Raw genomic sequence first — 14,510 nt, 5'->3', positions numbered from 1 at the left:
CTCAGAGGCAATCTCTACTTATAAACCAAATAGGTCTCTAAGATCCAATAATCTTGGTCTCCTCACTGTTCCTAGATCTAGGATCGATTGCAGAGGTGATCGAGCCTTCGCTATTGCTGGTCCTAGTCTACTATGGAACAATTTACCAGCTTCTATTCGAACTGCATCTTCTCTGCCTGTATTTAAATGCCGGCTTAAAAATCATCTCATGTCAATTGCTTTTATCTAGCCATGTTAATTGTATTGTTATGTTTTCAATGTTTTGTTGTCTCTCATTCATTTTATTCTACCTGTATTGTACGGCACTTTGGATAAACTAGTTGTGTGAAAGTGCTTTATAAATAAATAAATAAATCATTTGTAGAGAAAATCAGTATTGGTGCATCTCTAGTTTTCAACTAATCAAATAATATTTCATTAGTTTTGGCCATTCATTTACATGACAATTGTGTTTTGGGGGCCTGAGGCCCGTTCTTCATACATGGATTACTCTGTTATCTGGATTTTACTGATGCAGGATTGTTAGGTTTTTCGAAGCTCATCCAGGAATTGCTGTCATAGGAACAGTTCTGTAAGCTCAAACCTGTCAGGAGCAGGCTAATTTAATGTAAACTAGATTAGATTGCATCTTTTAAGTGGAGAAAAATGACCGATCGTTGATCCGCGACCATTGTGTGCTGTAGTCCGTTTATAGCCTACTGTTAGCCTTTTATATCTGACGACTTTATTTAGGCTTCAAAATGTTGTGTTAACTTGTAAAGATTATCTTGATAGACAAAACGTGTAAGTGTCATAACCCTTTGTTAAACACAGAGCTTATTTTCTGCGATTTTCCAAAAGTCTATGGGAAAAACGCATAGGCTTTCGATCGAGGGAACCCGTGCGCCGCTAACTTCAGGGGTTGGCCTACAAAAACGCGTCATCCCTGGGGAACTCTATAGGGAAGGCATAGAACATTCAGCGTAAGCGTTTTGAAGAATGCGGAAACGGAAAGTACGTTCAAGGTGATATTTTGTGTTTATAAAGCATAAACGGTTGTATTTTTTTCGAAAATGACCGATCGTTTTGCTAGATAAGGCCCTTATTCCTCGTCTGTCTGGTATCGTTTAAAGCCCTTTGAAGCTGCACTGAAACTGCAGTTTGGACCTTCAACCTGTTGGTAGCCGTTGAAATCCACTAGGAGGAGAATAATCCTGGAATGTTTTCCTCAAAAACCTTTTTCTTTTCGACTGACGAAAGAAAGACATGGACATCTTGGACGACATGGGGGTGAGTAAATTATCAGGAAAAGTTTATTTAAAACATTTGTAGACATGGGTAGCATGACAGTACTACAAAATACAACAAGGTGAAAGACTATTGCCTTATCGTTGTGGGCTTTAAATAGTGTGAGGGCTAATTGTTATAATACACCAGAGGACCTAGTGTAAATATTACAAATGGGTTGACTCGTTGTCTTACCACCAAGCCACAATGGCCAAATTTTTGGCCCCGTTAACATTTTCAGCCCTCATTTTAATCAACTCAGCTGTCTGCTCCTTGCTCCCTAAAACAAAACAAAATATTAGAACATATATTAAGTTTTGCCTCAGACCACCTAACAATGAAGCCAGGCAGTGGTAACGCAGGGGTTAAATTTACGTTTTTAAGAAAGACTCCTGGCTTTTAACACTTGTTTCACTAGTAAAACACAATACTTACATTTATAAGTATATTCCTCTGTCACCTGCCATTTTCTTTGGAAAAAAAATCCTGTCGTCACTGGTGCAGGATAGGCTAGGCTGCGAAGGATCCACTCGTTCTATCCTTCAAGGCCCGGGGAAAGAAGGAGAGAAGGCTGCTTTCAAAGGACAGCCTTTGTCGTGCCGCTGTGACACAATCGGCCTTCAAATGCGGCCTTCGAAGGATGCAGCCTCTGAATTGGGACACAGCTGTCGTCTTTGGCAAAAACATGATTTTCTTAGCTTTTTTAAAGGGAGGGGGGTATCACACACAGTTTCTGCCAATCTCATGTTAATCTTGAGTACATATAGAGCAACAATGCATCCTTCATATCTCTGAAAAGTCTTTAGTTTTGTCATATTTATAAAAGATAGATACGCTAAACTGAGTCTTTCCAGAAAAAGCAGAGATCCTGGAAGCGTGTCTGCCATCAGTGCTGTCACGAGTCACGAGCGTGCGCAGCTTCTTCGTAGAGATCGCATGCTAGCTGCGACATCATTATAAAAAAAAGGGAACAAAAACGAACAAATGGACTTGCATGCATGCATAACCTCACTGCTGCCTTGGAAAAACAAACTTCATCCTCTGTTCCCTTAACGCTGGGTTCTTTGGGAAGCTGAAAAAGGTAATATTTCCCTCACAACCAAAAACACACTCCTTTGTTTACAGGAGCTGCATCTCATTTCGGAGGCTGCATCCTCTGGAGATCACATTTGAAGGCTGCACATATGTCATATTTAAGAAAAGTAACCATAATAAAATTGACTAATATTCATTGTGAGGTGTAAAATACTGTAATTTCTTTCTTGCGTTGCAATCTAATGGTGGTTATTCTTAAATGAGACTGCCTCGATGATGTATGCAGCCTTCAAAGGGTGCAGCCCCAGAATTGGGACACCGCAATTGTTAAAAAATCTCTTGGTTTCCATATTCCTAATGAAACGCGTTAATGAGCATGCTCTTGGTGATGTGTGCGCGCACGCTTATCAGGGAGAAGTGCCTATACAAGGAATTCTGCTCTCTTTTGACGTCATAAAGGACACACTCAAAAAAAAAACTCTCCGAATCCTATACCGAAACCGGAAGTAGTGGATTTGGCAGAGAAATACTCCGTCATATGTCCAGTTCATGTTTTGAAACTTTGGCCATGTTTAACATGAGAATGCACCTCTTTAACAGTGTAAATAAGTCAAAATGCATGAAATAGCATTACACCCCCCTTTAAAGGAATTTAGGAACTGGATTGTTCCAAATAGTGTGAAAACAAGAAAAAAAAATGTAGAGATTGTATTTTAAATTGCATTTGTATTTTATAATGTATCATTTAGCTCATTTACTGATTCCAGGACCGAATTTAGACACACCTGCATCAAACGTTCAGTGAACAGAGTGTATGCGTGATGTCTGAAGCTGAGAACAGACCCGTCCTGACTTTCAATCAGTAATTTCTTTATAAAAGAACAGTTTATATGACTGTAAACATTTTCCAAAATGACTGTTCATTTCTTTAGAAAAAAAAACAAAAACAAAAAACACCAAAAACACTATAATAAGAAATTGAAACCAACCTATTTGGTCCTTAGTGTCTTCATTTTTCAGTTTGCATGGTTCTGGAATTCTTATGTCTTCACTTTTAAACTCCATGTCTACAATGTCACATAGATCTCTGCTGTTTCACCTTTCCTACTTGTTTGCACACTTTGTCATGTTTAAGACGATGAGAGTAAATGACTGAAAAGAATGAATAGATGCAAAGTAAGTCTTTCTGTTACTGTATCATTTACAAATTCACATAATCATTAAAAGGTACAAACGTTCTACCTTCATTTCATATTACTTTTTTTAATAGTTGAGACTATTATGCTTATGTAATACAATTTTAAAAACTTCAAATCCATTTGACCGTTCTGAATCGCTTTAAACAACGTAAACACTTAAAAACCACATACCTTTCCTCAGCTGAATTCTAGCAGACACATCGCCTGGTGCAGCATTATGACGCCGCGACACCGATCAAAATAAAAGTCATCTTTAAATATGTCAGGATATTTTTATTTGGTGAAATGCATATTTAAACACATATGTATTCAAAATATGTGACACATTTGCATAATAATAATGTCAATTTACAAATTATTAAGTTCAATGCCCCAAAACGCATTTTTAATTGTAATGTTACTTAAATATAATGTAATGACATTTTGTGTGGAGCCGCTTGGTAGGGATGGCGCGGAGTGTATTTTAACCTTATTGGACGACATGTATTTAAATATTAAGTTCACCAAATAAAATTATCTTGACGAATGACGTAATTTCATTTTTTATTTAAAAAAACAGCGTATGAGCGACACTTTTATTTTGATCTGTGTCGTGGCGTCATAATGCTGCACCAGACTCAGTGTGTTTGCTGGGATTCGGCTGGGGAAAGGTTTATGGCTTTGAACACATTCGTATTTGAAGTGTTTAAAACTATTCAGAGCTGTTTTTCCTACGAAGTATTGCAACAGCGTAATAACGCCACTTAGCAAGAGTAACGATAAATGAAGGTAGAATGATGAACTGTTGTGATGTTTTATGTGAATGGTGCAAAACTGAGTGCATACATAATGTTTAAAGCGCATCCATACGAGTTGCAGAAAGACTTACGTTTGTTTATTTATTTACTTTTTTTTCAGTTAATTATTCTCGTCATCTTAAACATGGCAAAGCGTGCAAACAGGAAGCACTTCAGCTGAAACAACTGAGATCTGCGTGACACTGTTATAAACATGGAGTGTATTAAAGAAGAGAATGAAGACATAAGAATTTCAGAATCATGCAGAGTGAAAAATGAAGATACTGAGGACCAAGTAGGTTGGTTTTCACTTTAATTTCTAAGTTTTTCCATGCTTACAGTCAAATAAACTGACATTAAATGAGGAATTCAGTATTATAAGGTCCTGTTTATACCTGGTATTAAAGGGTTAGTTCAACCAAAAATGAAAATAATGTCATACTCACCCTCATGTCGTTCTACACCTGTAAGACAAATTAAGATATTTTTTGATGAAATCTGATGGCTCAGTGAGGCCTCTATTGCCAGCAAGTTAATTTACACTTTCAGTGCCCAGAAAGGTACTAAAAACATAATTAAAACAGTTCAGTGAGTACAGTGGTTCTACCTTAATATTATAAAGCGGCAAGAATACTTTTTGTGCACCAAAAAAACTAAACAAAAAACAATGACTTTTCAACAATAGGAAGGAAAGTATTTGAAGGAATGCACCACTGGAATAAAATCAGAAAAACACAGAATTAAAATCTAACATCTAAAACAGAAATTGAGAGGAAGCAGATATTTTCCAATTAATTTTACACCCAGATAGATTACTAAATTGATTAAATAAATTTAAAATGTGGGGAACTGTTTGAATTGGATTGTCTAAAAAAAGCAATATGTCATCTGCAAATAAAGATATAAACCGTTATAGGAAGCATAAGTTCTGATTGATGTACAGCTTGAGCAAGAGGTTCTAAAGATAAACCCAACAGTAAAGATGAAAGAGACCCTGACGAGCACCTCTTCCAGTCGGAAAAGAACATACCTGGCCACTAAGAATGGTAGCTGAGGGATTAGCATACACGATGTTTATCATATTTATGAAGTTAGAGCTAAAACCTAGGTGATCTAGCACTGCCCACAAATAGTTCCACTCCGAATGGTTGATTACTTTCATTGTATCTAAAGAGAGTATTGCAGAGGGAGAAGTAAGTTGTTCTGCCGAGTAAATCAAGTAGTCTTTGCAGGCAGAGTGAGATTTGATAAACCCAGTCTGATCATGATGAAGAAGTTTGGTCATAAAGCCTTCTAATCGGCAGTCGAGAGAGACTGGGTGATAATTAGAACATGATGTAGAATCTTTATCTTTTTAAACATAAGAGATAATGGTCATGTACATATTTTGCGGAAAGGATCCTTGAACAATTGAATATCTATAGTGTAAACTGACCCAATCTGGCACAGAAGTTCAAATAAAACTCAACAGGTATGCCATCTAGGCCTAGGGATTTCCCCTTGCTTATACCTCTGACTGATGATTCTAATTCAACAAATGATATAGATCTAGCTAAGAACTCAGAGTCTGATTCTGACAGATGCAGAAGATTAAGAGTAAATAAAAAGGAGGTTGGTTCACATTTAGAGTTGGAGTTGTATAGTTCACAGTAGAAGGAATGAAATGTGTTGTTTATACTCTTCTGGTCAGTCAGAACCTCACAGATTTGAGATTTCACTGCAGTAGCAAATGTTTCGCTATTACATAGTCTTTAAGCCAATAAATGCCTAGGTCTGCTACCATGAGAATAATAGTTTTGTCTGGATCTTTAAATAAGAAATTCATCTCTGTATCTATATAATAAATTAACTTCTTTTCTGACAGTTTCAATTTTAGCTGCAGTCAATCTGTGAATTTATGTTCCAAATTTGTGTCCAACTGCCATGTTTCTATTAATGAAAAAGACTATGCATTGTTTGAATTGCTCAGTAGAAACAGTCTGGGAATAAGAAAAATTGCCACCATTGCCAACTATCAAGGTCATGGGACATTACATGGTTCATATCTGTTCCCTTTACTATCTCCATTAGATCAGTGAGATAGGTAGATAATTTAGAGACAAAAGTTGGATCTGGACTACATGGTGTGTAAACTAAGAGAAAAGCAATCTTCCTATTCTCAACCACAGTTTTTATGTAAATTATTCTGCCAGCATTATCACCATTTCTGTCTTGTATGGAGATATTTAAAATTATTCTAACAATTATTAACACACCTTTAGTTTTATTGTCTGCAGCGGCCGAAGAGACCACCTCGTAAAATCTATGAACATCATCCTTCCTCAAATGAGGAATCTCATTTGGATCTCATGAGGATTAAAACAATGTCAACCTTTCTTTGTTGCAATAATTCTAAAAGAAAAAAAAAAAAAAGAAACGTTTACGTTAATGGGGGCCATTTAATTTATTTACATTACAACTTCAAATTCAATTCAGCCATAAGTATCAAACAAATGAGTGATTTGAACAAATGAGACAAAGTAATACCACGGCAAATTAATTATCTTAAGTCTACCTATCTTAAGTCTAACCTATCCCTCACCCACCGAACAACTCTGTAACATAAAGCAAACCCACCTCATATAACTATTGCAGACTGAGGTAAGAACAAACCCCAGCTGCCATCCTCCTGTCGTTGTAGCGTAGCAGTTTGAAAAGAAACACTTGCGGTTTGCAGTGATTAGTTGAAGCTCTGGAGTAAACTCGATGCGCATGTTCAATTTCGATTTCTTTGCCCACTAGTGATGGAATCCAGGTCAGTCCTTACCATTTCAGAGAGCCAATTGGGTCATCTTTCTCGGCCCCTTCAGGTAACCCTAGAGGCCGGAGATATGTAGATCCATCACTTGTTGCTCGAGGGCATCCAGGCGTCTAGTGTGTTCGTTAACCACTCTTTTCTGCTAATTTATGACTGTGTGTCTTTAGTAAATCCTTACTGTAGATTTGAACAACAAAATTGGGTTTGCACTGCTACAAGCTATTAGTAAATCTGGCCCCTAGTCTCTGCTATTTTGTGCCATTAAACTTGTGATCACCTCTATTTCTTGTTTCACCTTTCTTTCTTGAATTGATTTTTGACCATTTACTATGTTAATTTTAGACCTGATGCTGCTGAAAGAGGAAAGTCAAGAACTGAATGAAGTGGAGGAGAAACACCATGATTTCACAAGTGGAGACAAATCTTTTAGTTGCACAGATACTGAAAAGAGTTCCTCACAAAAAAGAACTCTGAAAACAGTATCTAAAAGTTGTTTCACTTGCCGTCAATGTGGAAAGAGTTTCACACGTAAAGGACACCTTCATAGCCACTTGAGAATTCATACTGGAGAGAGCCCTTTCACCTGCCAGCAGTGTGGCAAGAGTTTCAATCAGAAAGGAAACCTTAAAAGCCACATGAGAATTCACAATGGCGAGAGTCCTTTCACCTGCCAACAGTGTGGAAAACGTTTCACTCAAAAAGGAAACCTTAAAAGCCACATGAGAATTCACACTGGCGAGAGCCCTTTCACCTGCAAACTGTGTGGGAAGAGCTTTGCACAAAAAGGAAACGTTAGGCACCATATGAGAATTCACACTGGAGAGAAGCCTTTCACATGTCATCAGTGTGGAAAGAGTTTCACACAAAAAGTAACCCTTAATGGCCACATGAAAATTCACACAAGGGAGAACTGTTTCATATGTCATCAGTGTGGAATGAGTTTCACAGACATGAAACACCTTAACAGGCATGTGATAAGTCACACCGGAGAAAAGCCTTTCAAATGCCCTCAGTGTGGAAGGAAGTTCAGATTAAATAAAAACCTTAAGAGTCACATGAAAATTCACACTGGAGAGAAGCCTTACATGTGCCATCACTGTGGAAAGACTTACGCACACAAAGGAAACCTTAAGGTTCACGTAAGGCTTCACACTGGAGAGCGGCCTTTCATTTGCCCTCAGTGTGGAAAGTGTTTCACACATAAAGGAAATCTTAAGAGTCACATAAGACTTCACACCGGAGAGAGACCTTACACATGTCTTCAGTGTGGAAAGAGTTTCACTTACCAGAGAGACCTGAAAAGTCATTTGCAGATTCATTCCAATGAGAAACTGCAGTGTTCAGAGTGTGGAAAGACATTCATAGAAAGGATCGACTTCATAAATCATCTGCGCGTTCACTCCGGAGAAAGGCTGTTTAATTGTGATTACTGTAGTAAAAAATTCCTTTTGCCATCTCACTTAGAGATACATCTAAAAAATCATGCTGTTGAGAGACCCTATTTTTGTTCTTTGTGCGGAAAGGGTTTTAAATGGCTCGGCAATTTAAAATCGCACCAGAAAATGCATAGTGGTGTAAATGCCTGTACTAGAGCAAGCTACTTGAAACGGCACCAACAAATCCTTACTGGAGAAAAAATGGACAAGGTTTCACATAGTGGAAAGCTTTTCACTGCTTCAGAAATTTTAACACAAACACAAGAAGGGGTGCATACTGGAGAGAAGCTATACAACTGCTCTTCATGTGGGATGAATTTCAGCACATCAATTTATCTTTTGGCTCATAAAAAGAAGCACTGTCAGAAGTAGTCATAAAGAGCAAAGCTCATTTTCAGTTAAATGGTGCGAATTAAGATCAAAAGGTTATTTCTCCTAAAACAGGGTAATTTGATCCAAGTTCTATATAGGAAGCTTATAAGAGGTCAAAATATTTGTCCAATAAACTTGTCTGGCTGTGCAGTACCACAATGATTAAAGGGTTGCCTTTTGTTCATGTTTGTGGACTAGCAGGAAAGGAAATTAATTAGTAAGAAATTAATTAAGCAAGGCAAGTTATATAGCACATCTCATACACAATGGCAATTGTGCATAAAGTGCTTTACATAGATGTGAGAAAAAAAAAGAATATTTAAAAAAGTTTTTCAATCATTTAAGAACAAACAAAAGAAAAACAATTAAGAAGTCACATTTTGAGTAGATGAATAAGCCAAAGAAAAATATATATAAAAGGACAAAGTGAAAGAGTGCAGATTGCACAGTAATCATTTCATTTTCAATTTGTGATTTTGATGATGAATGATCTGTTGTTTAAACTTTAGTAATTATTTATCTTTGATTTTGTGTTCATTAACCAAGTTTACAACAATTATATTGTTCTTGGTGGTTTAATAAGCGTTTTGCATTTGGTAGTTTGAGGAGCAGACACAGTCTCTATCTTAATTAGGTGAAAGTCATTATGTGTTGTAATTTATATGAACAATGTAACAACTCAAGGCAGCTAGCAGATGTTCAGTCTGTCTGCATCCTGACCTGGGTCCCAGTATGTACTAACACTACTTTGTACTAACACTACGAAGAGTGTTTCTAGTTTCTAGAGAGATCCAAGGTAAATCCAAGGTAAATTATCACAACTGTCATGTGTTTTGTTGAACTAATGACATCATCATTGGCTAAAACGCATGGGCAGGTTACTTTATTTCCTGAACAAGTGTGCAACCATGACCAAGTTGCTTTCACATTCACATGAACTGAAACCAAACTCGGATCACCTCTTATACGGGTAGTCTCAGGTTTGGTATCCCAGTGTGCTCCTGTATCTGCATGACAGCTTGTCTTTCACGTTACCAATTTTTCATGTGATCCATGATCTCTGTTTTGAACTAAAGTGCTAGTTTTTCACTGGCAATAATTGGTAACACTTTAGAATACTCTTCTGTCATTAATGAATAACTACACAGGAACGAATGAGTAACACTCTGTTAACATTCTAGTAACTACTATTAACAAGAAACTCTTACTAACCAATTAGTAAGTAATAGTGCTCAGTTGAATGTGGTAGATCACTAGTCACAAGAGCACCTAATCTGAGACCAAGACCAATGTGTGTTGAGACCAAGTCAAGACCAGACTAGCACTTATCAAATTCATCTGGAAGATCAGAATTTACTGTAAATTACTGTAATTTATATTACTCACATTAATAATGTTAATAAATAAATCAGACAATATCCCCATAGTTGTGGTCTTGACCAGTCTTGAAACAAAATCCAGAGTCCTCTAAGTCTGAGACTGAGACAATACTGAGTACAAATGTGGTTGAGACGGAGACAAGACCATGACCTTCAAAAAATGGTCTAAATACAAATGCTGCCTTCACGTGCTATGGGAAATTTGATAATTCCCACTCCTGAAAGGATTAGTTCACCTAAAAATGATAATTCTGTCATTAATTACTCACCCTTATGTCGTTCCACACCAGTAAGACCTTCTTTCATCTTCTGAACACAAATTAAGATATTTTTGATAAAATCTGATGGCTCAGCAAGGCCTGCATTGATCATTTCCTTTTTCAATGCCCAGAAAGGTACTAAACGGTTCATGTTTGTACAGTGGTTCAACCTTAATATTATAGTGACAACAATACTGTTTGTGTGCCAAAAAAAAACAAAATAGTGACTTTTTTCAACAATATCTAGTGATGGGCAATTTCAAAACGCTGCTTCATGAAGCTTCGAAGCTTTACAAATCTTTTGTTTTGAATCAGTGGTCCGGAGCTCGTATCAAACTGCCAAAGTCGCGTGAACTATTGAAATTTCGAAACAATTATGACGTAACAAAGCCTCATTTACTGAAATCACGTGATTTTGGCACTCCGAACCACTGATTTGAAAAAAAAGATTTGTAAAGCTTTGTAGCTTCATGAAACGAATGGGCGATACAGTGTTCTATATCGCCCATAACTAGATATTGTTGAATAAAGCTGCTATTTTGTTTTTTGGTGCACAAAAAGCATTCTCGTCGCTTAATATCAAGGTTGAACCAATATGAACTGTACTCACATGAACTGTTTTAAATGTTTTAAGTACCTTTCTGGGCTGGGTTTCCCGATAACGTTGTCTCTTAGCGCGCTACGAAGACTCTAAAGGTAGACCTTAACTGAAGATGTACCGTTTCTAGGCGTGTTCCCCGAACTATCCCTTAGGAGGTTGCTTAAGGTATATCTTCTTAAGTGCCACGTTACCAGGTGCTGTCCATGGTGGCGGTGCTGAATTGGTTGATATCGATGGCTCGAGAATCGATAATTCACTCTATACAGTCGCTGCTTCACTGCGTTATGTGAGAAATCAGTGTTCTTTATAAAAATAAGCACTTCAGAAGTAGAAATTGCATTTATCAGGACTCATGGTATGTTATAAAAGTAATCTAAATTGCAAACTAAATCTATATTGTAATTTATCTATATTCTGGGGGCGCGGAGCCTCCAGATCAGTGTGAGTTTAAGGCGACCTTTATTTAGAATAAATTTTAATTCCTTGGAGACGCGTCATGCAGCTGACAGACATGTAGGTATCTCGTTTATAGGCCTATCGTTTTTTTTTTTTTTTTTTTTTAAATATTCACAAACTTGTTAACTAGCTATATCATGAATTTACGATTGTAAAGTGAATGTGTTTTGTCACGCGATGAGTTTGCACGGCAGTTAGAGCTGTCGGATAGCCTATACGAAATCTTCCCCGAAATACATAAAAATATGTGGCCGGTGAACTGGGAGAAGAATGGAGTAACCTAAACTTTATTGTTTCATAAACAATGTGTATCTGATATGAATAAAACATATCAAATATAAAAAAAGGGTTATTGTTGCAGCTTCCGTAGACATCAGTGTAATTTGAATTTAACAAACTATAAATGTCTTTTTTATGCAGTAGCCTACTTAATTCAAATGTTTATTTAAATGTCTGAAACCTAAAATAAAGCGCGATGAGGTTAAAAACACCGAATAGTTGTGATAAAGTTACATGACAAGCACAGAGCGCGCGTCTGTCTCTGGATCAGCGCTAAAGCACATTTGAATTTAGCAGTGAATTTTTTTGCATTTTATTCTTTGCCATAATCCTAATCGAACACTGGGTGTATTACAGCTTCAGAATTATATTCGTATTGACTATAAACAGTGATAAGGTATAGCTAAGAGTGGTCCAGACCAACCTTACGAAAGTATGACTTACAGAAGGTACTAACTAAGAACGTTTCGGGAAACACGTATTAACGTTAAGGTACAGCCTAAGGTATAATTTAAGAACGACGTAGAGTTAAGAAGGTTTCGGGAAACCCAGCCCTGGGCATTGAAAAAGGAAATGCTACTGACAATGCAGGCCTCACTGAGCCATTGGATTTTATCAAAAATATCTCAATTTGTGTTCCGAAGATGAAAAAAGGTTTTTCGGGTGTGGAACAACACAAGGGTGAGTAATAAATTACATAATTTTCATTTTTGGGTGAACTAACCCTTAAAGTCGTGATTACGAGCTCATCGCATTCAAATTTCGAAATGGGAGAGCATTCATGTGCAAGTTTTACCAAGGAAACTCATATTTATGATAATTCCGAGAACATGTGAATGCAGCATTACTCCCCTGACTGATTTGTTGGACAAAATGCCGGATTCAGCATTATGATCGATTAGATCGCTTATCAATCAAGCTGCCGGCGAAGGGTCAACTGCTTTTATAGCCTAAAACAGTTGCCACATACCTGGCAAGGTTTCCCAAAAATTAACACAAGTCTAGTTAGTTGTTTTGACGTCAGTTTACACTTTCTTCGTAATTTGAATACGGAAGGCAGTCTGGCGGAAGCTAGATATTTTACTTCATAACTTGTTAAATATGGATTTTTTTTTTTTTTTTTTTACAAAAATGCATCTCTTTGCTTCAGAAGGCCTTTATTAATCCCCCGGAGACATGTGGAGTACACGTTTACGATGAATAGATGTAGATGGAAGCACTTTCTTCAACTCGTACTTGTGGACCCTGTTCACTGCCAATATAAAGCTCTTTGATTGTGTTCATCAGAAAGAACAATTAGGATGGCTTGAGGGTGAGTAAAGCTTGGGCTAATTTTCATTTGAAAGTGAACTAATTCTTTAATATCAACACAGCACTAGTACAGCAGCTTCTCTCATTCACCAGGATTCAAAGAGCTGCTAACACTGGATGATTGATGTACTGGCTAGCCTAGAAAAAAATGTCAGATAACTGTTAGCATTATAACAACATAGTGTAACTGTAATTCAGTGCTGCAACAAAGACTATGATGCCTTTACAAGCAACAGGCGAACAAATTAACATTCACTTAAATACCATTGATTAGTGACAGTATATGAGCACACAGCCAGACCCACCTGAGTAGCCGATTCTTGTCCCACATACAATCGTTTCGACACCCTGTACACTAGGTGACCTGTAAATGCTAAAACTGTTTCCATTGCAGTTTTGCTAAATACTCCTTTTTCAAATTGCCTGAAAAAATATCCTATTGCGTGATATCCCATTTCGCATGATGGTGTGCACATAATGTTTTATAACTTTTATAAATGAGCCTACAATAGCAAAAATAAGTCCTTTTAATGAAAATAAAGGTCCATGTTTAATAAAAATGTTCATAAATTTAAATGAAAATGTTTAATGAAAATAGAACATATTTAAGAGGTTGTCTAATTTAGTTTTATACGTATGTTCTCATACTCATATATTTTATTCTGACACAAGTAATAATCTCAAGGTTTACTGGGTTTTACACAATTCTTTGGTTCTTTTGTAGCGTGGGTTTGGTGAAGTCTAATAAAAACAAACATCATCATGTGCAGTGTTGGGGAAAGTTACTTTTAAATGTAATGCATTACAAAAATGCAATAATGCATTACAATATTGCCCCCCCCCCCTCTCTCTTTTCCCACTTTTCCATGAGGCCACTGGAAAGGATTTATTAACCCTTGTGCGGTCTTCGGGGTCTTTTTGACCCGCAAATGATGTTTGCTCAAATTAAAAAAAAAATTTCTCTTTGTCCAAATGGCATGAGACTTTGGTTGTTAACCAAAGTGGTTACTGTGGTTAGCACTTTTAAGATCTACAAATACAAAAAAAAAAAAAAAAAAAAAAATTGGAGTGATATCTTGTTTTTATGTTAGCATAAAAAAAAAAAGTTACGTTCGTGGTCTTTGGGGTCTCTGGAGAAAAAAATTTAATTTTGTAAAAATATAATATATTTTTTAAAAACCAATGTAATTTTACTCTGTTTTTTAATGTTTTTTCTCAACATTTATGCAATTTTTGGAGGATTCTTGATATCTTTTAAATTTATATAAATAAATTAATAAATATTTTTTTAAATAGGTTTTTATGCATGAACAGCTTTTTATGTAAAATTCACTTTATAAAAT

General features: G+C 36.5%; 1 protein-coding gene and 1 long non-coding RNA gene across 4 annotated transcripts; one reads left to right on the top strand and one right to left on the bottom strand.

Annotated features, from left to right (window-relative positions):
- Window positions 1-2: 2 nt before the first annotated feature.
- Window positions 3-3,727, bottom strand: LOC137002516 (uncharacterized). The gene is made up of 4 exons (XR_010891882.1): window positions 3,672-3,727; window positions 3,291-3,453; window positions 1,702-1,938; window positions 3-1,546 (listed from the first exon to the last, which is right to left on the bottom strand). It is a non-coding gene; the product is annotated as an uncharacterized lncRNA (long non-coding RNA).
- Window positions 3,728-4,137: 410 nt separating this feature from the next.
- On the top strand, window positions 4,138-10,430 carry LOC137002495 (zinc finger protein 226-like). 3 transcript variants are annotated; one of them, XM_067362194.1, is made up of 3 exons: window positions 4,138-4,268; window positions 4,398-4,575; window positions 7,416-10,430. In XM_067362194.1, exons 2-3 carry the CDS (start codon window positions 4,491-4,493, stop codon window positions 8,879-8,881), a joined length of 1,551 nt encoding a protein of 516 aa, XP_067218295.1. In that variant the 5' UTR covers window positions 4,138-4,268; window positions 4,398-4,490; the 3' UTR covers window positions 8,882-10,430. The 3 variants fall into 3 exon arrangements, with proteins under 3 accessions (XP_067218295.1, XP_067218296.1, XP_067218294.1); XM_067362195.1 differs by having other exon boundaries at window positions 4,144-4,571; XM_067362193.1 differs by having other exon boundaries at window positions 4,144-4,575.
- The last annotated feature ends 4,080 nt before the right edge of the window (window positions 10,431-14,510 follow it).

The sequence above is a fragment of the Chanodichthys erythropterus genome, chromosome 16 (assembly GCF_024489055.1).
Source record: "Chanodichthys erythropterus isolate Z2021 chromosome 16, ASM2448905v1, whole genome shotgun sequence".
NCBI lineage: Eukaryota > Metazoa > Chordata > Actinopteri > Cypriniformes > Xenocyprididae > Chanodichthys > Chanodichthys erythropterus.
This window is presented reverse-complemented; position numbering and strand designations above follow the sequence as displayed.